This window comes from Chanodichthys erythropterus, chromosome 6 (assembly GCF_024489055.1).
Source record: "Chanodichthys erythropterus isolate Z2021 chromosome 6, ASM2448905v1, whole genome shotgun sequence".
NCBI lineage: Eukaryota > Metazoa > Chordata > Actinopteri > Cypriniformes > Xenocyprididae > Chanodichthys > Chanodichthys erythropterus.
The window spans coordinates 3,642,411-3,669,448 of NC_090226.1; the positions used below are offsets into that span (position 1 = coordinate 3,642,411).

At 37.4% G+C, this 27,038-nt stretch overlaps 1 protein-coding gene across 5 annotated transcripts in view; it reads left to right on the forward strand.

Moving 5' to 3' along the window:
• LOC137021397 (E3 ubiquitin-protein ligase TRIM62-like) overlaps positions 1-27,038 on the forward strand; it is a 55,690-nt gene that overhangs the window by 18,841 nt on the left and 9,811 nt on the right. For all 5 annotated transcript variants that reach the window (XR_010895312.1, XR_010895314.1, XR_010895313.1 and 2 more), the window contains exon 3: positions 21,631-21,726. Coding sequence is in view for 2 of the 5 variants with exons in the window: in XM_067387760.1 (XP_067243861.1) it covers positions 21,631-21,726 (96 nt within the window). In the remaining 3 variants the exon portion in view is untranslated. The remainder of the gene's footprint in view (positions 1-21,630; positions 21,727-27,038) is intronic.

Here is a 27,038-nt window from a genome sequence, read left to right on the forward strand (position 1 = left end):
TGCATTAAACACATTACAGGCTTTACATGTTTGACGGAAGGCTAATGCACAGTGACAAAGCATACAGCATAACATTCTCTCATGCTGGCTGCTTTGCATGGAGGCAGTAGGAGAGATTGTGACCTGATGCAACCTTGACCAGAGAACAAGCTAGGGTTAGTTACATCTTTGCATGTATTATTGGACATAAACACAATGGGCCTCTATTGAAGTAAAACAAACAACAACAACAACAACAAAAGAAAATTCTGACATTTCCTCACCCTCATATCATTCCAAACCAATATTAGCAATGTGACATGAGGATGAATAACTCCCTTTAGCTAATATTTGACTTTTACTCTTTAATTTATTCATACAGTTATTGGATATTGATCTATTTTAATTCTTGTGCTCTCTGCCCACGGAGCTCGCTCTTGCTTTAAACAGTGCCTAAACAAAGTTTACACAGCAAATATAACCCTCAAATGGATCTTTACAAAGTGTTCGTCATGCATGCGTAGGATTATGTGAGTATTGTTTACATTTGATTCTGAATGAGTTTGATAGTGCTCCGTGGCTAACGGCTAATGCTACACTGTTATAGAGATTTATAAAAAATGAAGTTGTGTTTATGAATTATAAGACTGCAAGTGCTTAAAAATTAAAATAGCGACGGCTCTTGTCTCCTTGAATACAGTAATAAACAATGGTAACTTTAACCACATTTAACAGTACATTAGCAACATGCTAACGAAACATTTAGAAAGACAATTTACAAATATCACTAAAATATCATGATATCATGGATCATGTCAGTTATTATCACACGTTACGTAACAGTCAGAGATTCGCCTGTTCTTCGGAGGTCTTTTAAACAAATGAGATTTATATTAGGAGGAGGAAACAATGGAGTTTGAGACTCGCTGTATGTCATTTCCATGTACTGAACTCTTGTTATTTAACCATGCCAAGATAAATTCAATTTTTCATTCGATGGCACCTTTAACTTGTTTCTGCATTGCACCCATCTTAAATGACTTCATATAATAAGAATATAAATAAATAATCAAATGTTTAAACTTAAGTGCATGCTTTTATTTGAGCTTCATGTTCACTGTAACAGTCACATGGTTTAGCAGCTCAGGGAAATTCCTTTGTTTTCAGTGGAATTGGATTATTTGGAGATTCCCTTCCAGCGTTTCCTGAAAGAACAGCGGATTTGTGTGTCATCTGAGAGAAGTGGAAGTGAAAGTGTTCCGCTAAACCTTTAAACCTTTTGAAGTCTTTAGTATGTTCTTATGCTGATCCTCAGATATGGGATTGGTTCATGAGGGCAGGTGCTTACGATTCAACCTGCCACTCATTCAGCTGAGATTTGACCTGTACATTGGTCACACTTTTCACATATTAATCTTTTTGTAGGTTTGTCTGAATTAATGTTATCTCTTAATGAAGAGATTTTTCATGGCACATTAACAGCACATGGTCTGCTAAAATAAGAATTTTTTTTTTGCACAATAGTGAATAAGCTTTTTAGCTGCACATTGAACAAGTGCCCTTTAACTAGAATACAGCCTGATGCTTGTTCAGTTTGACCTTTCCAATTTATTTATTTTTTATTTTTATTTTTTAAATGGCCCAGTAGTTCAAGTTTTTACTTGCCTTGTAAAAAAAATTTTTTTTCTTTTAGAAACACATTTTAAAAGGGACCTACAATGTCCCTTTTCACAAGATGTAATATAAGTCTCTGGTGTCCCCAGAATGTATCTGTGAAGTTCAGGTCAAAATACCCCACAGATCATTTATTATAGCTTGTCAAATTTGCCCCTATTTGGGTGTAAGCAAAAACACACCGTTTTTGTGTGTGTCCCTTTAAATGCAAATGAGCTGCTGCTCCTGGCCCCCTTTCCAGAAGAGGGCGGAGCTTTAACAGCTCGGCCTTAAGTTGCTCAACAACAACAAAGGTGGAGAATCTCACGCAGCCAAAATGAGGATTGTCAGTAACTGTGTTCAGCCTTACATTGTTCGCCAGAGGAGAACTGGCCCCCCAACTAATCCTGGTTCTCCCAAAGTTTTTTTTTTTTTCTTTCCATTTTAACACCTATTTGCCACTTGTTTGCCACCTGATGTCACCTGTTGGAGTTTGGGTTCCTTGCCGCTGTCGCCTCTGGCTTGTTTAGTTTCTTTGATTAGTTGCTTTGACACTATTCTTTAAGAGCTGCTGTGCAGCCAAAATAATGTACCAGTTATCAATGTAAAGCTGCTTTGACACAATCTACATTGTAAAAATCGCTATATAAATAAAGGTGACTTGACTTCAAACCGGAGTCGACGCTGATGGAGAGAGTCAGAAAGAAGTTACAACTTTTAGAATGAAACTGGATGTTTCTGAATGGTTAGTGGATACATTGTTGTAGTTGTTGTGGAGTTTATTCAACTCATCGACTAGCATGTGCCGTCATGTTAATCTTTTGTTCAAAACACGTATGGATGCCCACTATTCATAGCGTACCTGTTTGCCAAACAAAGCCAGACAGACCAGGCTAACGTTTATGATTGCTATCAAATGCTGTGAATGGTCTAATTTTTTCTAAAATATCGTTCAGACACAAACGCTCCTTTTTTTAGCACTCGAGCTTGCCAGGGTCAACTCTCAGGCTATCCAACCTAAACGAGACTCTAAATAGTGTTCTGTACTCATCTGTGCAGCCAACAACAGAACAGTTAGCATGCTTTACTCAAACTTTTGCCATGGCTTTAGAACTGGTACACCGTTTTCACTTGCGAAAACAAAATGGCGGCACCGTGGGTGGAAACTTGCATTAAGGGTTGGTAATATTATAATAAGGGTGCGTTCACACTTTGAACATATGTAAACGCTGCCATCCGAACCCTGGTGCGCACCAAACAAGCGGACCGAGACCACTGAAAAGATGGGTCATGTTGTTTGCAGATTGTTTGTGTGTGTGACTGAGGGATTCTCGCCGCTGTTTTGACTACTTTGCACATTTTATAGGCTCTTCACAAGTTTCCAGCTGGCCAAAATACCATCACATGCAGGCTACGCACCGCTACACACACACAATGAGTGCATTTACTTCAGCAAACAGCATTGTTTTGGATGTTCGGCAAGTTCTGTCTCAAAATAGGCAATACGTCATAAAATCCAAACATTCCAATTATGCCTTAAGGTTCAGTATCTTCTGGTTCGGTGATAAAAAAAACGCTGATCAGATCAGGACTAAATGTTTGTTTATTTCTTTTTTGGTCCGGACCAAATGAACCAATCGAACGAAACTACAAGTGTGAACGCACCCTAAGATCCCTTCCTACGTCACAAGGGAAGCGAAATTTGAGCAACTCATTTTTTCATATGCTTGCAAAGAAAGGCTTACCAAAACAAAGTTACTGGGTTGTCCTTTGTTGGTAGATGCAACTGGGACCCGATTATAGTACTTAAACACGGAAAAAGTCAGCTTTTCATGATATGTCCCCTTTAACATTAAACCTATTCTTAAAAAGTGTATTTTAATTAAATATTTATTCTCTTCATTGTTATTTTATTTGCATTTAAATTTTTAGGTGTTTCATTTGCTATAATAACTGTAATAACTGTAAATTATATACTTTTAATTGTGAATGGTTATGTTTTAACTTTTTTGTCATTTATATCAGTCCTTTTTTAAGCCCTGTCATTACTGTCTATACCCAGTTTTCTTTGTATATTCTTCCTGCACATCGAGCTCTGGCTGTTGTTTATGACAGACGCAGACCCCCTCCTGAACCCGGATCTGTAGAGCTCCTCACCCCTGATTGGGTTTGGGAATTAGCAGAGATTACTGACCATTGTTCTGAGGCCAGCGCTAGACTAGGATGTAATCTCCTCTAATTCCTGCCCATGATTAGCTCCAAATGACTCAATTAGATGGCCTGGTGATGGACGTTCATTAGTACATCAGCACATCTCCGTGCAGCCATATGTTTGCTATATATCTTTACCAGGACTCTGCCATGCAGATGGGTACTGGAATGAAGTGATGTGTATTGCCTCTTTGGGTTCGGTGAAGTGTTCCGGCCACGGGAAATCATGCCAGACCGCCTGCGGCGAGCTACAGGCTCTGGCTCATGTCTGTGTGTTTCATCTGTGCCCCAGCTGCCCCCTTCATCGTTCCGCACTGTGCTTTGCCATCCATTTGGTCCATGAGGAGCCCGAGCCTGTTTTCAACATCAGATTGAGGTGATCTGTTCAATAGCTCAAAGCCCACCGCTGAGACTCTAGGGAAATATGTCCCACCATTCAATAAGCATGACCCTAGTAGGAAGAAAAGAGTTGAATCGCACCTTACGCTTTTTGCAAATGTTTACAGCATTTGAAAACCTTTTCTTATTTAACAAGCTGGTACTGTTGAATGCTAATCTGAGATATCTAAAGTTTTTCATGCTCATGTTTAGGGGTCGGATTCATGAAAGAAGGTCAGTAGAAATCAATTCTTGAGAAATTCTCTTAAGATCTTATATTAAAAATTGACCGGTTATTGGATTATATGGCGGTTCTTGCCGAAGACTTGCTAAATAACTCAACGAAAAATGCCTCAAAGGCTGTCTTATTGTGCTCTCTACAGATTTCCGTAATAGTCATTACACACTGTTTTCGTTGTAAATACAGCACTTGCAGTTGAATTTTTTGTAATGTGTTGTGTATATTAAGGCGTTAGTTTAAGAATTATTTTAAAAAGTTATCCTAAAGTAATCCTGAGAGGGTATTTACTATGATGTTAAGAACATTTTAAAAGTTTTTGGGAATACAAAATTTTGTAATTTTTATTAAAAATTTATTTCTACTTAAGGTAGAAAATAAGAAAATGGCATTTAAGAAATATATTTTATTCTGAAGTGTGTTTTGTGAATCTGGCCCCAAAGTCTGAATTCTGAGTTGATCACAGCAGATAAAGATATTTCTTGATATATACTTGGTTTGCCAAGTATGAATATCTGCCTCTTTATTCCCTAATAAATTTATATCTATTGGGGCTGGGACAATAAATCATTGAATCGCAAATCAAGAAATGATTGAATCAATTCTGAGATTTTCCGAATGCATCACGATTCACTTAAATCAATTCTGAGCCTAGTTTTTAACAGCAGATGGCACTGCATGCTTTAGAAACACCTGTACTCTGCTTGCTTCCAATTCCTTACAGACACCACTTGAACGTTCTATAAAATAATTCTTCATAAAGTTCGAAAATGTTGAAGCTAATTAAAAGGGTGTTTGCAGTGGGCTGTTTCCATTATTCTCACATCATAAAAGCATTCTGAGGTGCGGAACGTACGAGCGCTCTTCTTTGTGAGCATTTGAGCGTGCAGTTAAACTAGCCTAGAGTGCCATCTACTGTTAAAAACTAGAAACCAGCCCTAATTTCTAAACTGAAGTATGTTTAATGTGGTGTATTGATGCAAGGAAAACATTTTCATGCTGAGTGCGAATTCTACAAGACATTTATCAGTCGCTTAAGCTCTGTTGTGCAACAAATCCTCCACTATGGTCTTGTCAGTCATCTCTCGTCACAAAAAAAACGGGAAAAAAATGGAATCCAGAAAACTTAAAACGGAAAAAAAGGATTTGGATGGATTTCATAGGGCCCTACAGAGAAAAAAAAAAAAAAAAAAAAAAAAAGCAAGGGTAGGGCCCTATAATTTCCGTGATCACGGAATCGCGAACGGAATCGCAGAATATAGTCATAAAAACGGAATTTACTATATAACGCAGAATTTTGTGGATGAATGAATTAAAAGCAGGTCAGTACACGTAAATTAAATCGCGATATAGACTAGTGACTGAATATTAAACCGCAAAAAGACTAAACCTGAATCCTGCATGCCTATGTGCCTCTGAAATGAATGATTTCATTTACCTCACACCGCCTCACACACAATCGCGCGGGCGCACGCATGCTGAAGCACATGCGACAGTGTGATATGTGAACACATATGATGTTTTCGTCCTCTGTCACCTCACTATATGAACGCACGAATTCATCTCCAGAGCTGCTCTGAAAGTCTTGAGAAACTCAAAGCTCTAGGCAAACCGTCAAAATAAAAGTTTGATTTAACTTGACAGAAACATATTACTGTTGTACAGTAGAATTTAGATAAATTAATTTAATAATAAATTGTTAAAATATATTTTTAAACAATAATCTCAGTGTTTCTTCCATGTTTTAATTTTAACAGTATAGCTCTGTTGTGCAGCACATTGTTTGACAAAAAAGTTTAATTTCATGATTAAAAGATAAATTAAATGGTATGTGTTCATTCGATTGCCAGAAAAAATTAATTACACAACAGAACTTCTGGAGAAAAAAAAAAATCATAAAAATATATTTTTTAAATAATTAATATATATTTTTTTTTTAAGAATTCAATTAATTAGACATGCTCGGAAACGGAATTTGGGAAAAAATAAAACGGATTTTATAGGGCCCTACAAGGGTACATTCAAAAGCGATTTCAATACCTCACATACTGGTAGCAGCTCCCTGATGTCTGCAAATTTTATATACAATACCAACCCCCCCCCCCCCCACCCCTGGTGTTATCGTAATACCGGTGTTGACGCAAGTTTATTTCCTCACCGTAACATCACTACTGGGAAATGGAATCACAGCTTAAACGCTAAAAGACTGTTTTGATTTCAACACAGCGTGATGTTAATCTATGATGCATGATGTTAATAACTGTCCTTAAGGGTGAAGGATGTCATTTTGTTTCGTTACGCTACTGGAGAAATTACATGGTTCACCTTGAAGAACCAATTTAGGGTTTTTCTTCATTCTGCAACCGGCCTTAGATGGAGCTGTTAGTGACCGTTGCAAGGCTCATTGGACACATTAGACTCTTTCAGCAGCTGAGTAAATGGAAGCTGCTCGTCCATTTTGAAGTGTGTTTTGAGTGCTGTGTTCAGCTCTGTTCTACCACTTTTGACATCCGCTGCCCAAAGCCATTTATTGTCAAACAGTTGTCGCTTTGTCTGCTGTAGGACCAGAATGAGATGACTCTGCTGGGAGCTAAAAGAGGACACTTGGAAACAGAGGCTGTTTAAGATTGTTGAATCAAGTTTGGGTTTATATGTTAATGGGTCTGGTTCTACTTATGGCCATGTGTTAATGCTTTCTGAATGCAAAAAGTTAAATTTAGATGGTCAAAGTGTTTAGTTAGTAAGGTTCTTGAAGTAAAAAATCCCACTCACATTCTCCATAGCTGAATTTTTTTCTCTTATTTTTCATAATCAACTGTTGACAACAATGGGCAAAAGGCTCTCTTATTGCATGTTTCACAAATGAGTCACCAATCCACTGTCATTTAAAGGGTTAGTTCACCCAAAAATGAAAAATATGTCATTAATTACTCACCCTCATGTCATTCCACACCCGTAATTTTATTAAAAATATATATATACTTAAAATATATATACTTAATTTGTGTCTTACGGGTGTGGAACAACATAGTGAGTAATAAGTTATATCATTTTCATTTTTGGGTGGACTAACCCTTTAAGAATAGTACTAAATTCATACATGCCATAAAGTTAAAGTCAGCGTGTATTCAAATTTTTTTTTAAATAAAAAATCGCCAGCATAATTCCTGGAACTACAGTAGCCAATCCTTAAGAGAAATCCTCCAATCAGAGAAGCTGCTGTTACAGTAGAAAAGAGCTCAGCAGTGACTGCCCAATGAATCATTGCAAACTGTGAAATTGCAAGTGTCTTTACACCATCAAACACATTTGAATATTTTGCAATAAACACATATATATATATATATATATATAAGCAACAAGCTGAGTATCAGAGGTTTTATTTAATCCTAAGAAGCTTTTTTTTTTAAGATGACATGATTATATATTGGGCTTTGCCATAATCTCCCCAGTAAAGGATATTTTTAGTTTCAGTTTCATGCCGGCTTGTGTTGCTTTAAAATAAATGGTCTTTTCACAGTTACTGGAGAGACAATTGGGGTGAAAAAAACAAACATGTATTTTGGCTAAAGTACCATCAATCTGAGCCAAAATGAATAAACCAGAGGTGTCTTCTTTATCTAAGTTAATGCTATTAAACAGTCTTGTGGACAGTGTTTTCCACTCCACAGCCTCACTGGAGGTGACCTCCCCCCTCTATACTAGCACTTCCTGCCAACAGGATTGTAAAGGAAGCCTCTCCCTGTCTCTGTGGAGTGCTGGGATGCATCTGTTGAAGAGAGGGCATGTTTGAGCAAACTACTCTAGATGATCTAATATAGATGGTATCTAATGTAGATGGCTTGATACTCTCAGTGCACCATGCAAGGTTGCTTGCTTTAGGATGGTTCATGTCAACATGTGTGTTGTTCCAAACCCCTGTTGCTTTTGAATGAAGTGCCTAACTGATGTGTCAGTTCTGCCTAATTTTCTGTTTTATTCCTTGTTCCCTGCACAGCAAGTTCAAATCGCTTGGAGCTCTGTCTTTTTCTCGCTCTTAAAGGCCTTTGTGACTTCAACAAGTCCTTTTGGCAGCTTTCAGTAGAAGCAGCAGGCAATACACACAGTGCCTGCCAAAACCCAGGGTTCTGCCTAATGTGGCAAATCGACAAGACTCCCCTCATACCCACCATATTCAGTACTTTTCTATTGATGTATAAATGCAGGTGTATATGGATGGATGGATGGATGGATGGATATATATATAATATAATATAATATAATATAATATAATATAATATAATATAATATAATATAATATAATATAATATAATATAATATAATATAATATAATACTATATATATATATATATATATATATATATATATATATATATATATAATTTATATATTTATTTATTTATTTATTTATTTATATGAGAGAGAGAGAGAGAGAGAGAGAGAGAGAGAGAGAGAGATGGTATATCTCATTTTATATTTTTTTATATACATAAAAATGAGATATACTATCTCATAATAGTTTTTGGCAGGAAATTCAACCTCAAAATGTTTTATATATTGCATAGTAATTTAGTGACTTTTAATATTTCTTAAATATTTACATTCTAAATTATTTTTAATTAATGACATATAATTTCATTAAAATATTTTATTTATTTCTTAATATTTCTAAATTGTATTTATTTTTTATACATCAGCATCTACACATTTTCAAATACACTGATTACAAGCATAGATAAATACAATATAACAAAGTTACAAATAAAGTAAAGTGTAGTGTATTCAGGTACAGACATGTAGTAATTAAATGTATAAATATATCTATTAATCTTTGTTAATGCTGTGTTTTGTTGTTTAACATTAATGACTTGGCAGCAGGTATTTATAGGTTGCTGTCACTTTAAGATCGAATGCACGGATCCAATATAATGATGCACATACGATTTTTTTTCAACACTCTATGTTCACTGACTGTGTTTACGAGAATACTTGCCGAGACTGGTATTTTGACATAATTTTGTGTGTATGTGTTCATTCAAGCGCATCAAGATGCAAAAGAGGAATCAATCTGAAATGCACAGCTCAGCTGCACACACAGATAAGTGTGCGAGTACCGAATTAATGGTGAAATTTAGCAATTAATCCCCGAAACACTGCATGGATCACCTACGATCCGTTTAAACGTTAGCATAGAGCTGAATATTGAGCTAAATAGAATTTATATATTTATAGTTTTTTTGTTTTAAGTAGTTTATTTATTATTCAATGTTCACAGTTTTGTATCATGCAGTGGTGCAACTTGATGAAAGCGATGAAAACTATCATCTACTCTGCAAGCTACTGAAAGAGTCCTTTGGTGAAAGTTTGCTGGGTAGACTATAATGTTCTGCTTATTGGCAATATGATGGTATACCGCAAATCAGTTTTAAAAAAATTGCCAAGTCTTAAATCCAGGTCTCAGTCCTGCAAAGGAAAATCTCTGAAGAGCTACCTTTATTGACACTGGAATGCTATTGCAAATCCATTTTGTCATGGTCCAGACGGAGGGATGAGGAGAGTTTGCATGCACTATGTTTAAACTCTGTCCTGAGAAAAGAGGGGGGTCGCTGCATTCATCATTTACACGACTTGTCCTACATTCTAACCTCTAGAGGAAACTCTGCTCGATACAACCCACTTCCCTCATTTCCATTTACCTTGCATCGTATTTTGCTGAAGATTTTGAGCCGGTTACCTCAACGCAGTTCATTCTCAGCTGTCATGACAGGATTTTTTTTTTTTTTAATTCCACGGTTTACTCAACTCAGTCACTCATTTACCCGCAAAGGAAATTTATGAGGTAGATCTAAAACAGCTTTCGGTGAGGCAGCCTCCATCGAGGTGACAGTGACAGCATGCTGATTGCTTCTGCACTGCCTGACTTCCTTTATGATTAGGTTTTAGTCCCAATTCAGCTGATTTATTCAAATTATTGTGTATTGCAAACGATTTCTACACAGTTTATGAGAGTCAAAGCAATGATCCAAACCACTTTGTGCTGGCAACTTTTCCTGCTGGCCACATCTTTGATCCACAGAGCTGACATCCATCAAACCTGCAGGCATTCATTTTCCTCAATGCACTGGACTGAATGGGAGGGCTGGATCAGCAGGAAAAAGGTCAGATTTGTCAGTTGTAAGCTGTATCTTTGTTTGTTATCGGCATCTAACGTGTTGCACAAACCTTCTCAGGCTGCAAGTCGTGACAGTGATAGACACCAACCGCACTGTCAACGTTTTGCTTGGTTGTAAACAAAGTCGGCCTTTGTGCTTCACTGTATTTATTGTTGATTTTACATTGACGGTATAACACAAAAGCATTTGGGGCGAGTCTTTTCATGGTAGCACCAGGTGCAACCACACAACCTGTACTTGCAATTGTTGGATTCAACACTGTTTTGAGAAACCAGTTGAATGTATGCAAATCACGCAGGAACATTTATTTTTGTCCAGATCCGAATTTGCTGTATGAAAGCTATGATGCATCCACTATAAAATTTTCTGCATTTCAGCTGCATTGTCATGCTGCTGCAAGCTGTGTCAGTGTGCTGTGGCAAAGATGACGTGCTTAGACTGCAGGGTGCAGGCCCTCCCTCCCCTCACACAGGCTGTAGTCTCTGCTGATACCGGGAGAAAAGCAGCCATAAGCATTTGTGGCACAGTTTGAGCACATTTTCATATGTAGAAAAGAGGACGAGAAGCTGTGAGGTCTCTTTGGCTTGACTCAGCAGCCTGATTTGTGCACAGGCATATTGCTTTTTTCTTCATATTACCTTTTTTATATTCAGGTTGTGTTTAATGAATAATATACAAGGGTACTCGTATCCGCTGAACCGTTTTTTCCCCAGGTGAGCACAGCAGGGATGTTCTTCCATGAGATCTCACCATTACCGCAGTAATGGACAGCATAGAGGGCAAGTGCAGCTGAATCACCCACTAGGTGCATAATAAACTCAAACTAAGTTTGCAAAATTACACTGTATGATGCAGCAGTTTTACAAACAACGGAATAATTTAATGAAGCACCTCCTCCAGTATCTCAGCTGTGAGTCAGTGTGAATAATTATGGATAATGAATCCTTTTCACAGACAGATGACGCATTTCCACATTTATTTACATATATATATATATATATATATATATATATATATATATATATATATATATATATATATATATATATATATATATATATATATATATATATATATATATATATATATATATATATATATATATACACACACACACACACACACACACACACACACACACACACACACACACACACACACACACACACACACACACACACACACACACACACACACACACACACACACACACACACACACAGTGGGTACGGAAAGTATTCAGACCTCCTTAAAATTTTCACTCTTTATATTGCAGCCATTTGCTAAAATCATTTGTTCATTTTTTTCCCCTCATTAATGTACACACAGCACCCATATTGACAGAAAAACACAAAATTGTTGACATTTTTGCAGATTTATTAAAAAAGAAAAACTGAAATATCACATGGTCCTAAGTATTCAGACCCTTTGCTGTGACACTCATATATTTAACTCAGGTGCTGTTCACTTCTTCTGATCATCCTTGAGATGGTTCTACACCTTAATTTGAGTCCAGCTGTGTTTGATTATACTGATTGGACTTGATTAGGAAAGCCACACACCTGTGTATATAAGACCTTACAGCTCACAATGCATGTCAGAGCAAATGAGAATCATGAGGTCAAAGGAACTGCCTGAAGAGCTCAGAGACAGAATTGTGGCAAGGCACAGATCTGGCCAAGGTTACAAAAAAATTAAGGTTCCTAAGAGCACAGTGGCCTCCATAATCCTTAAATGAAAGATGTTTGGGACGACCAGAACCCTTCCTGGAGCTGGCCGTCCAGCCAAACTGAGCTATCGGGGGAGAAGAGCCTTGGTGAGAGAGGTAAAGAAGAACCCAAAGATCACTGTGGCTGAGCTCCAGAGATGCAGTCAGGAGATGGGAGAAAGTTGTAGAAAGTCAACCATGACTGCAGCCCTCCACCAGTCGGGGCTTTATGGCAGAGTGGCCCGACGGAAACCTCTCCTCAGTGCAAGACACATGAAAGCCTGCATGGAGTTTGCCAAGATGGTGAGAAATAAGATTCTCTGGTCTGATGAGACCAAGATAGAACTTTTTGGCCTCAATTCTAAGCGGTATGTGTGGAGAAAACCAGGCACTGCTCATCACCTGTCCAATACAGTCCCAACAGTGAAGCATGGTGGTGGCAGCATCATGCTGTGGGCGTGTTTTTCAGCTGCAGGAACAGGATGACTGGTTGCAATCGAGGGAAAGATGAATGCGGCCAAGTACAGGGATATCATGGACGAAAACCTTCTCCAGAGTGCTCAGGACCTCTGACTGGGCCGAAGGTTTACCTTCCAACAAGACAATGCTAAAATAACGAAGGAGTGGCTTCACAACAACTCTGTGACTGTTCTTGAATGGCCCAGCCAGAGCCCTGACTTAAACCCAATTGAGCATCTCTGGAGAGACCTAAAAATGGCTGTCTACCAACGTTTACCATCCAACCTGACAGAACTGGAGAGGATCTGCAAGGAGGAATGGCAGAGGATCCCCAAATCCAGGTGTGAAAAACTTGCTGCATCTTTCCCAAAAAGACTCATGGCTGTATTAGATCAAAAGGGTGCTTCTACTAAATACTGAGCAAAGGGTCTGAATACTTTCCGTGCCCACTGTGTGTGTGTGTGTGTGTGTGTGTGTGTTTATATAAATATATATACATATATATATATATATATATATATATATATATATATAGATATATACAATATTTTAAAAAAATAAACGTGCATTTATAAGACTATACTTTGTGTTACCTTACCTTGACGTGTGTTACCTTACCTATACCTTGTTACCTTGCCTTGACCTTGGCTTTACATTTAAAGAGTTAGTTCACCCAAAAATGAAATTTCTGTCATTAATTAGGGTGCGTTCACACTTGTAGTTTGGTTCGTTTGGTCTGGACCCAAAAAAACCAACATAAACATTTAGTCCTGGTCCGATAAAGCATTCAGATTGGCAATTTTATCACCGAACCTAAAGGCATAGGGATACATTCACACATTCTGATACATACATACATTCTGATTGATCATTTTATGACGCATTGCCTATTTTGAGACTGAACTTACCGAATATCCAAAACAATGCTGTGTGCTGAGATACATGCGCTTGTTGTGTGTGCATAGTCTGCATATGATGGTATTTTAGCAAGCTGGGAACTTGTGAAGAGCTTTTTAAATGTGTCACACACACAAACGATCTGCTGCGTGGAGACACGTGTCTGATGCCTGTGATGGGCAAACTCACGACTATGACGAGTAAAACCGATATGCGCGAGGATTCTAGGGTCTCATCTTCCTGTTTTTGGTTTGTTTACATGTCTTTGGTTCGTGTTGCGTTCTTATAATTCGAACCGCACCAGAGTACGTTTGGAAGCGGACCACGACCCATCTTTTCAGCGGTCTCGGTCCGCTTTTTTGGTGCGCACCAGGGTTCGGATGGCAGTGTTCACACATGTTCAAATGAACCGCACTAACAAAGTAGTCACCCTAGGGTTCGTTTTAATCGAACCAAACATGACAAGTGTGAACACATCCTCATATCATTCCCAACACGTAAGACCTTCGTTCATCTTCGGAACACAAATATTACGATATTTTTGATGAAATTCGAGAGTTTTCTGATCTCCCTATACATAGCAATGTCATAACAAATTTCAAGGCCCAGAAAGGTAAATACATGGTTAAAATAGTCCATGTGACTACAGTGGTTCAACCTTAATGTTATGAAGGGACGACAAAAACAAAGACTTTATTCAACAATATCTTCTCTCCCCTGTCATTCTTCTACGCATTCTCTGACTCATTATTGGCCAGCTCCTGCGTCAGCATCACACGCATGTGTCGTGCTGCTCACGTGAATGGCATCGGCCAATACTGAGCCGGCATTCTGACGTAGAACCCGGAAGCGCTACACTGTGTTTACTACGTCAACTGCATAGGAGACTGACAGGGATGAGAAGAAATTGTTGAATTTTTATTATTATTTTTTTATTTATTTTTTTATCTTTATTTATTTTTTTTATCTTGTTGCTTCATAACATTGAGGTTGAACTACTGTAGTCATGTTGACTATTTTAACGATGTATTTACTACCTTTCTGGGCCTTGAAAGGTGCAATGACGTGTGTGGTTCAGAATAGGGGTGGTTAATCTGTCTGATTTCCCGATTCGATTCGATTACGATTATTGAAGTCCCGATTCGATTACAGTCGATTTTCGATTATTAACGATTCTCGATTAGCGATTATTGATTTTCCATTTCACAACAGTAAACGAAAATACACTACAAAGTGATTGCAGTATTAAAAAAAAAGTCAGCTACTGAATTACTTAACTCTTTCATTGAGTAACAACAACTCAAAGCACTTTCTGTGTCTTGTAGTTATAACTTCAGAATTATTTGTATGTAGCTTATGTTCTGTAGAACACAGAAATGAATACATCACATTGTGTTGTGACTCATCAAGTTGAACTAAACAATAACAAATAAATGAAAGGCTTATTTCCTTTAGGAAGTAGATCAGAACCAACATACTGTAGAAATTGGACAATTTTCTTCTAGAAAGACAATGTGTTCAGGTGGAGGAAGACTGCAGGTTGCAGTCGAAACATGTCAAGGTAAAGAAAAAGTTTCGGTGGTTTAAATCGGCGCTTGTGACTTAAAGTCGAGTGCTTTTACTGTAATTTAGGCAGGCGCGCTCATAATAGAAGCGATTGAGAGCGCGGCTCATGGTTGCATAGCAACGACAGACGCCACTGGAGCGAAAGCGCATTGGAAAGGAGAATGCGGCGCGGACGCGATATGTGAATGCCCCTTAGAACGGCGACTTTTTCTTTGCATATCAGACAGGTAGCAACTAGAGAATAAGAAAAAGAATAATTTAGCGGGCCGGATTATGTTTTATTTTTGAGATCAGTTGCGGGCCGGCAGTTTGAGATCACTGATCTAACGTCTTTGCTGCTTACTTGGCGGCCACGGCCAGTGCAGCTGGCATCCAACTTAAAGGTGCATTGCTGCCCCCTACAGTACTGGAGTGTGAAACAGATTAGTGGGGGAAAAAAACAGATGATGACTGCGTGCGTGGCGGTGGGTGGTGGGCCGGCCTGCCGGCCGGCCGTCCTGGAGTACCGGCCGTTCTGTGATTCTCCAGATCACACAGATGGCCAGTCCGCCCCTGGCTGGGTGGATCGGTTGGTTGCTCGTTCCTGGTTCTTCCATTTTACACACCTGCTCTGGCTGCCGTTACACGCGCTTGCTAACTGGAACTGGGCGCGTTCGTGACGTTCAACTCCCGGTATAACATTTTTTACAAAATAAAATAATGCAAAAAATAAAAATAAATAAATAAATAAAAAATCGATTTTTGAAAATGTAATAATCGATTCATACTCGTCCATAACATACTCGCGATTAATCAATAATCGATTTTTTTCACCACCCCTAGTTCAGAAACCTTGGATTTCATCAAGAATATCTTAATTTGTATTTCAAAGATGAAGAAAGTTATTACAGGTTTGGGATGACATAAGGGTGAGCAATTAATGACAGAAAATTAATTTTTGGGTGAACTAACCCTTTAGGATAACTAGTTAATGAGTGTTTTGAACACAATGCTGAGGGAGCAACGGTAAATTAAAATGAATAATTAACTGAATGAAATTGGATTATTTTTTAAGAAACACTTAATCGTTTACTAATAAACAAGACAACAGTATGTCTGTAACTGTTTTGTCTGTGACACTCATTCTGCTGAAACTTGCAGAAATCACACTGCATGTATTATGTTTGGTTGTTTACGTTACAATGCAATCCAAGGATTCTCTAGCACCCACATCTGTTGTGTAAAGAACAACCTTTTTAGAAGTATAAGATTTCGTGGTGATAGGTGTTGTTTTTTTTTTTAATTCAGATATCTTCTGTTGACATCAGAAACAACTTGTAGTGATGTCTAGCAAACAGACATGTTGTGTCCTTGCAAGTGATTCACTGAGATGCCCAAATGACTCACATGTGTCCACTACCCTTATGATTCATGTTTTTTATATGTGGTTGAGTTGGTTTGATTGGACCCTGTTAAAGAAGGAGAGCAGATGACACATTTGCTGTCATCTTCAGATGTGTTTTACACACGAGTCATAAAGAGGGCCGGCAGGACCGGCCTTGTGCATCCAGGCTGTTTATTACTTCGCATCCTGCTGCCTTGCAGAATTATGACACTGGCTATGCAAGGTTATGCCAAAGTGTCCTTGATTGTGACCCTTCGGGCTGATGAGTACTGTGGAGTTGGATTATTTGGCAAACTATTTCCTGATGACAACAAATTGCTGTGTGAGTGAGTGGTTCTGCATTTTGTGTCATCTGAGTGATGGAGGGGTTTTTCAGGAATGAAAAGATGTTCACCATCTGATGATTCTGTGCAAGTTTCCTGGTCTTTCACTCGAGGTTCATCAATAATGACGTCAAACTGCTCCACTTAGAATGCATTTGTTCTCAGGGTTTGAAGAGACGCGTGAAGTATTTTGAGCACGCCTGGTGCATTTCATTATTTATGCACCCTTGATTATCTCCTTCACTCTCATCAGTGCCAGCAGTTCGAATGTATCTTTAGCTTCTAAGCAGGTGGTGGTTTAATGAACCTTTGAGGAAGTTTATGGAATGAACAATATAGCTGAATCGAGCTCAACACTAGGGTTCCTGAAGCAAAAACGCAATTCCAAATCTCCATTGCGAAAGTTTATTAGTATTAACAGCCAAACTTTAGAAGATGGATGTTATATACTTTCACAAAAGTCTGTGGATTTGTTTGTTTGCCATATTTCCAGTGCAGAACTACACAATACTGATAAAAAGAACCACCAGTCAGAGAGGTTGCTGTTGCGGTTACAGTGGAAAATCAAAAGCTTTGCAATTAGGTTTGTGGTGAGTTTTTGCAGGGTAGCGTAGACTGGCTGGATAACATTATTTGATTTAGAGGGAGTAGTTCATCATTCTTTCTTAAGGGGACCATTCATGCCCTTTTTCACAAGATGTAGCCTACTATAAATCTCTGGTGTCCCCAGAATGTGTCTTTGAAGTTTCAGCTCAAAATCCCCCACAGATCATTTATTATAGCTTGTCAAATTTGCCCCTATTTGGGAGTGAGCAAAAACACACCATTTTTGTGTGTCCCTTTAAATGCAAATGAGCTGCTGCTCCTGGCCTGCTCTCCAGAAGAGGGCGGAGCTTTAACAGCTCTCGCTTCGGTTGCTCAACAACAACAAAGCTGGAGAATTTCACGCAGCCAAAATGAGGATTGTCAGTAACAGTGTTCAGCCTTACATTGTTCAAACCGGAGTCGACACTGATGGAGAGACTCAGGAAGAACTTACAACTTTTAGAATGAAACTGGACATTTCTAATTGGTTAGTGGATACATTTATGTAGTTGCTGTGGAGTTGATTCAACTCATTGACTAGCATGTGCTGTCATGTCAATCTTTTGTGCAAATCCAGTGTTGAATTGACTCTCGTTTGTGAAGCAGTCCGGTGTAAAATGATGCAACCCTCTACTACAACAACTCTTCCTCTTCTCTAAAGCAGCCCAACATGGCCTCAACCCCTTTGTTGCGTGTTCCTGGGTGCAGTGTTTATGTAAATTTTAGGGTTTGTGATGTCCCTAACCAGGGAAGACCCTCATTGTAGTCCCTACCAGCCATTTGTTTGTTTCCCTTTGCATTGAACTTTGAGCGTGGTAACTTTGCAGATGTTGTTTATGCTCAAACAGCAACATTACAGACTAAAGTGAAAAAAGTGAAATCATAATCAAGGACCCTTTTAAGGGACAACATGTCAGAAAATTAAAAGCTTATACAGTATTTGGCTTTAAAATTAATTCAGAGTTGTTGGATTGGTGTCTTTCTGAAATGCCTGTGAAGAAAATGAAAAATTTGTAATTATATAAATCGCATATAATTACACGCACTTCCATTTTATTATGAATATGTTGCTCAAATGCAAACGCAAAGATGAGTAAAGCCAGAGTGAAATAAGTTTTCCAATCAGCCTTCAGTGACCTTCTTCACCCTGCTCTGTGGGATCCTGGGGAAATGTCATGTCAGACTTCCTCACGCCAGCTCAGATTGATATAAACGTGGGCCGCCTCTGACCTCCAGTGCTCTGTGCTCTCCGCACTCAGCACACTCAGTCCTTTGTTCAGACATTTTGAGCGTGCTAACTTGATTTGCTGCAAAAAATATTCATTTGCAGGCTCCGTGCTGCAACATTAGATAATTTTTTTGTTTAAAGAAGTTGTTAGTTCTCTGAATACACTTTTGAAAGGTGGAGGTAAATGGCACATAAAAAATGTATGGTCTATAATGATCCAATAACCAGTTGCATTTTACTTCTAAAGTGCACCGGTTGGTTATGTTGCTTTTACTCGACACATCAAAGTCTACTCTCATCTATCAGGCATGCATACTGAAACCAGGTGGTTTGGATGCTGGGAAGGGCGTTTAAGTACTTGTAGAGCACAGACAGCATTTCCCTGAAGTAATGAGCTTTATAAAGAAACAAATTGTTTCCTCTGCTCCTCGTCCTGGATACAATTTAATAACTATTTCAATGCTTGCATGTATTTGAGTCTCAAAGCCATCAAATAATACTGCCGGAAATATTGTGGTTCACTTTTTAAGTGTTAGTGAACTGGGTCGTTAAAATATAGAGTGAAAAATGGATTCAACAGCATTTCAAAGTCATATCATTCATTTTCAATGAATCACCTCTATCAAAACGACATGATGCTGGAATGTCAGATGAATATGTTTTTCAGGATAATCTTGTTCATAAAATATGTGACCTGGCCTCATTGGTGTTGAGGCCACTTCCACTTCCATCTGAAACAATAAGAGCATGAGTTAGTGATGTTTCTTGAGGCTAGCATCAAGTATTTCTCACACTTTAGAATTGGAGGTTTGTTCAAATCCTTAATCTTAAGTATTAAACTTCATTGAGTAAATCATCTCTCACCATTTGTGTTAAGGTCATGAATGAAACCTGACAATGTGCTGCTTGTTCTTGAGAGGTTTCACTTGTCTGACATTTTAAACAGGCAAGAAATCTTGTGAACAACTTGAGTTAATTCATGATGTCTTGTAAGTTCTGCACAATTAATCTGAATAAAAAAAACGAAATCGAGACAACCATAAATATTAGTATTGTAATGCTATTTATTATGATTATTAGGGATGCACCAAAATAAATATTCCGGGACGTCAATCAATCAATCAATCAATCAATCAAATTTATTAATCAACAGTCCGATAGCTAAAAGTTATACATTGAAATTGCACATAAGGCAGTTTTTTTAATATCAACTTTTTAATAGAATTGTTTTTGTGGGAGTTTGTTAGTGAAATATAAACATTTTAACGACAATAAACTGTAATAGCTTATTTTCATGACAGATTTATTTACACATACATAAAATAATGAACACGTCACTAAAAGGTCAAGTAAAATATAATGAATATGTAGTACAGTGCATATATTTAGCAAAATGCTCTTCTCTAGAGTTATTTTTTCTAGCTAGTTAATCAGTTTATGGACATTGAATAGCATTCTTGAGGTAAATATAACGTTAAGTGATATTTTATAGCCTACAAGCTGTTTTAATTGACGTCTTTCCCTGGTTGAAACATTGATTGAGCGATTACATGAGACAGGATTCATTTCGGTATGTTGTAATGCATCTTTCAACATACCTTCTGATGTTCACCCATGTTTATTTCATGCTGTAACTAGTAGTAAAGAGGAGATGAGATGATTGGTTCACTTGCCGCTCGAATTGAGGTGGCTACTGAATTTCATAATAAAATTGGCAGAATTTTAAAATTGAGACTTTTCTTTCATATTAAATGTAACAAAGCACAAAGTCTTGTGATTTATTGGATGGCTGGCGCGCTACAAATGTTTAGTTTTGTTCCCACATCAACAGAAAACAGCACAGACAAAAAGATTTTAGATATAAGAAACCATATCATTACTGATTAAAATCGAGAAATTAATATTGTCAGTCCAGAGCTAGTGTTGACATGTTTAACTGTTGCAACTTATCCATGTTGTGTTGTGTTTTTGGTAGCCCAAATTTCAGTGCATCTTAATTATTATTATAGCCATATTGATATATAATCTTACAATTTTGGCCAAATTGTGCATCCCTACAAACAATCACAACAAACCTGTGAAAAAAAAAACTTAAAATACAATATTTTTCCCCCAAAATGTGCAACCCTCTGTTATGTATTAATATATATATTTTATACAGATGAGCTCGGGCTCTGGTGTATTGTAAAGGGGCTGGTGCTTTTTGCCTGTTCATATTCTGCCTCCAGGCGAGCAAACATGGCCCCGTCGTCCCAATTCTGCCACGTCCACTGCAGCAGAGACCCACTTTCTCTGACACAGACCTCTCTGGAGACTCACTGTTTATTTCTGCTTTTCCTTTTTGCCTGCAACTATAAAGCCACCTTACTTTGTACCTTTCTTACAATTTGAAACTTCCCATCTAGATCAAAGCCATGATAGAATTATAGTGATATAGCCTATTAAAGCTTTTATCAGATATCAGCACTTGGCAAGCTTCATAGAAGCTGAAGACATCAAGTCAAAGTTGAATCAAATTGAAATCCTTCTCATTGTTCAGGTCTTAATGCAGCTCATTTCCATTCTGACACCCCAGTTATGTCCTGTATACTGAAGATAAAGACCCCAGTGGCAAAGAAAAGTGCACTTTCAATCTCATGTCTGAATTGCCCAATGTTTTTTATTTTGGGTGATCATGCAGTGAAGGGTTGTGTGTAGTGTAAGTAGTATCACATTTATTGCTGTCAGAGTTGTGGTATCTCTCATTGAAAGGCTTTGGAAGTGGTTCAGACTAATTACTTTGGGTTAGAGGTTGCCAGATTAATGGGCAATAAATGATGTGACATGTTGCACTGTGGTTTTCTTACAGAGGGAGATGAAGGAGCAGCTGGCGACTCTACAGGACAGTGAGAAGGGTCATACAGAGGCTTTGCAGCTACTGCAGAGGCAGCTCACTGAAACCAAGGTAAACTTCTGCATTTGCAATTTATCAGTGTATATTATTCTGAAGAGAAAAAAGACAGCGATTTAGCCTGGTGTTCCATAGAAATCAGTTTCCCCTTGGACTTTCATTAAAAGGCCAACTCAAGTCATATAATGATTAAAGTGAATGCTGTTTGCTGCTGTCATTTTGAATGCTCCTCCACTCCCTTGTGATCAGATTCACTTTATGAAATGTAATAGGTATAGAAGTGTTTATTGCTAAATGTTTTAAGCTGGAGGATCAGTTCTAGATTGATGGACCAAGAGTGATTTTATTAGGCAGGCATCCACACATTTGACAGCTTTATTCAAATCACTGTGGCTTGATATTGAAACCACATCTATGTTTCACCTCTGCTGGGACTCTATTAAACCACATCTAGAATCAGGCCGCATGGAAATAGAAATGTTGCTGTCAAACAGCCCATAATGCCCATCTTGTCCATTACTGATTCATGGCAGGTCTCTCAATCTGTTCATTGCTCCTCTCTCTCTCTCTCTCTCTCTCTCTCTCTCTCTCTCTCTTTCTCTTTCTCTCTCTCTCTCTCTCTCTCTCTCTCTCTCTCTTTTCTGTTGACATTGAATTCCCAACAAGCAAATTGGTTTATTGAGCAGGTCTTTAATCTTGACACCTTGTTTTAATCAGCGGAGAGAGACTCCACGGTCAATACTGCAACTTTGTCCATCTTCCTGCTTTCTTCACCCCCTTTTTTAATTATCCCTTTGTTTGGGATTGGGGTCTATTGCAGAGGAAGAGCTCTGGTCTTATATTCACAGGTTAGTCTTCAGCCTATGTTTTATACAACATTGACCGCAGCCCTACTGGTGTGTGTGTGGGGGGGGGGGGGGGGTATACTACATTGTATACTACAATGTATTTGAAATACATTTATTTCATGCTAAGTATGCTACAAATACATTTACATATTATGTACTTAATAAAAAAAACCCTGAAATTGTATTTTGTATACTAAACTGGTATACTTAAAGTCTGGTAAATTGGAACAACTCATTTTGAACGTAACCCTTTAAGACCGGATGGAGCGCCCGCGCTCCCATTTGCGTGTCTCTCTTTAAGAGCCAATAAAAACTGAACCCATATAAGTAGCACAAAAATAATTTTTGCATACAAAACCAGAGACTTTACACATTCAGATGAAGCCTCCCACATGCTCCCATTGTTTTCACCCTCTGAGTCTGAGTAATATGCGTTTATAACAAAAACAGCACAGCCGCTAACTGAATCATAGAAAATGGCACACCATTATTTAAAGCAGATTCTCACGATTAAAATGAATCAACATAATATATAGCGTTGATCACAAGATTACTCACGGAATGATGTAAAATACTTGGCTAAAAACATGTCTCTCATCTTTCCGGTATGCAGTGTGTATCCAATGATCCCTTGAACCATCCATGTTCGTTTTCCAACGTGGAATAACACAAAATAGATATAATTTTAAAGCTTAGAAGCTCAGCTTTTTAATGCATCTAATCATTTTGAAAAACTCCCTAAAGAGTGCTGAGAAGTGCCTCTAATCTGGAGTTTACCATCCGTGGGCGCCATCTAGCTGTGAAAAAATGAATAGCACTTTATTCAACTATACTTTATGGTATCACCACTAAATTTTAACCAGATGCAGCTCATATAGGAAAGCATCACCAAAAAAGACATTTTCTCTGATCTTATTGCCTTCCTGAGTAATTCCATATCAAAAAAAAAAAATCTAAATATATATATATATATATATATATAAAATATAATATAAAAAATATAAATTAATATATAATATAATATAATATAATATAATATAATATAATATTATATATATATATATATATTGTCTTTTTTATCAGCAGTTTCTCAGCATGAAAATGTGTTAAATTTACAAATTTAAAAAGTGTTCTATCAAATGATACCCACCTTTTGACTCTCCTTGCTAGAGTTTTGGAGTTATGAGTCTTTACATTTGTGTATGTCGCTCAGAAAAAAACTCTAAAAAAGCCTTCAGGTCTTAAAGGGTTAATGCACGTTAATTGTGTGGAAGTAGTGCTGAGGTCCAACTAAAGACATACTTAAGTATATTTGATTGTGGTAAAGTGGAACTATTGCTAGTAAATCATTCATCATACAGTCCTTTTCGAAAGTGACATTAAAACACATTTTAGGCTTAATATTAAGAATATGTTAATAGATTTAAATTATACTTAGTATGAAGTAAATGTATTTAAAATATATATAACTTTTTTACTAGGTTATATATTTGTTCGTCTATTTATTTTATCTGTCTATATTTTACTTATTTATCTATTGTATTCATTTATCTATATATATTTTTCTATTTTATCTACTACTTTTTATTAAAACATTTTTTTATTTCCTTTATCTATATATTTAATTTATTTTTAAAAATTGAGATAATACGTAAAATATTATTTCAGTCCTTTGTAGAGTTGTCAAAAGTACCAACTTCTGTATCTATTCGGTGCTGACATTTTAAAAATGTGACGCTTTGAGCGCTGTTGAATGGATTCGTAAACACCTCTGATTGGCCATGTTTTCACGTCTCATCGGACATGTCTGTGATTGGCTTCAATGATCAATTCTGTAAAAGCCAAGCACTTACCGAGATGCACACAGGAGCATTTGAAAGCAGGCGTCTATCGTGGACCAGTCTGCTCATAGACGCCTGCTTTCAAATGCTCCCACTCCCGCTTTCAAATTGCTTTCAAATTCTTAGTTTTTACTCTTTATAGTCTAATCTATTCCTAATGCACAAAAATCAAGTTGTTTTTTTTCCTATTGATTTTCCTTTTTCACAGGATTTATATTACAGAAGTCAAATGGATTGCAGACCCTGTTACAAGTTGAATTTTTGAAAAACAAATTCCTTGTAGCCTCTTAAGTTGATTTAAACTTCTATCCATGTGATTGCATTTTATGGAAGCAAACCATGTTTTCATTCCATTGATCTTACAAATTGCATATTTATCTTGAAAGTATCTTTCAGTTCTTTCCCTGGAAAATGTAGATGTGCACATTGACCAGCCAAACGTATCCTGTCTGGATTTATTGATGCAGTGATTTAAGATGCTTACGAAGAGCCAGACGCTTGACATTGACATTCAGGACCATCAATGCAAAATGTCTCCTGCAGCCCAGACTCTCCTGTAGAGATAAGAGGACAGCAGGTTATTTTACATTCGCTGTCTCAAGAGAGCTGTCACAGCACAACCTTTTGAGAAGTGGATTTATGGAGTAAAATGAATACAGTAATAAAGCGGGCTCATGGCTTCTAAATGATAATAAAGTAAGCTTACTTTTAACTCCTAAACACCTGGCTAATTAAATAATCTTTTAAAGTAACTATCATATCATTAGTGGTACTAAGGCAGGCATTACTATTATTTTTATTATTGCTATAAATCGTGACTTCTTACTGACCCTGAACTTTTTTGAACGGTCGAACCTCTAACCCCAAAAAATTAAACTTTAGCATGTAGCTCATGTCAGTGATACTTCTAGTTCATGTTTGCCTTGTTCGTATTTAACTTGTTGCCACCTCCCCGCTAGCATGCTCTAGATTTAGCTCTGCGGCAGGCTTGCTGACAGACCCTCTCGTCTGAAGTGCCGATGTTGAATCTGAATGGAAGACCCCAAGGAAAGATGTGTCTGATTAGCAGATGTCGTAGCGAGCTGGCTGCTTGGAGGCCGAATCACACTAGGCTCATGGGACGTGTTTACTGGCTTTTAATAGAGACAGCACGGCCCATGGGGAGAATGGTTTCAAGAGACCAACACCACTTCAGCATCACTGAATCCCAATCATCCATCAGGCGACACCAGGTGGGCTGACTCAGCCGATGCAAATGACGCCAGAGTGAGACGTGATCTTAATAGGATTTCATCTTCCCAGTGGCAGGAAAATCACATTTCCCTTTGGAAAGACAGAAGCGGAACAAGTCCTTTATTTTATTTGTTAGTAGGAGTAATCTTGTAATCGGTGAAGTCTGTTTTTCCAGTTCTTATTGTAGGCGAAGAAAGAAAAGGAAATATAGTACGCTTCTGAGCTTGCCTTGTTTGTATGGACGGCCATCAGTGGAACGGCTTCTGTCCTGCATCGATTCGACCTTGAGGTTTCAGATCTTTGATCCGTCGACTGTAACTGATGTTCTTTACGCTTTAATGGAGATGACCGGTTTTCTCAGAAACATCTTGTTTTATCTCTTTGACTTTTTTTTTTGTTAGCTAGTTTCACAATTCTCTTTTACGTTCTGCATCAAACCCTTCGCTATTATCTCGTTGCTCATCTGCTCGTCTGCATGTGTAATCATGTAGGCTGTCCTACACTAACCCCGAAGATTGAAGGAGGAGCAACATAATGGCATTTCCAATGACTATTAGACCGTGTCCCTCTCTCTAGTGATGCATTCTTATGAGGCAGTTTCCACTAGCTTGATAGTACATTACGTCTCACAGAGGCTCTGCAGAAATAATAATACATATAAAAATCTATAATATATGTATGTTTGTAATTATCATATAATTTCAATATAATATCTTGTTGATTTCTTTTCATATATATATATATATATATATATATATATATATATATATATATATATATATATATATATATATATATATATATATATATATATATATATATATATATATATATATTATATAATATAATATAATATAATATAATATATAATATATGAATATTGAGACTACATGCTTTTTGCTGTGTCCTAATCAAGTCTCTTATGTCTCTTCTTTGTTTTTGTCTTAACTATTTGAATCAACAATGAGGCATTTTTCCACTCCCTAAATTCTCTTTTTCCTCATGAGTAGCTCTGTAGTTTCAGTTCACACTCCAGTTTAAACATCAAATATGCTCTGTTTGTCTGTGGTTTTGTATTTTATTTCAGACACAAATTACTGAATGCTTGAAAATTGTCATGTCATGCCTGGTTAGGACAGTGCTTATTTCTATCCATCTTCTCCCTGTCTAGGTTGTCATTGACTACTTACACCACCATTTTCAAACATCTCAGACTGCATATACCATTATCTTTACATTACTTGGATGCATAATCACAATTTTAGATTTGATCGTCAAATTTATCTTGATGTATGAAGTTTACACATTACTAAATGAATACGATTAGTTATTTTAGCCTTTTAAAGGGTTAGTTCACCCAAAAAGTCGTTAATTACTCACCCTTGTGCCGTTCCCCACCCGTAAGATCTTCAGAACACAAATGAAGATATTTTTGATGAAATCC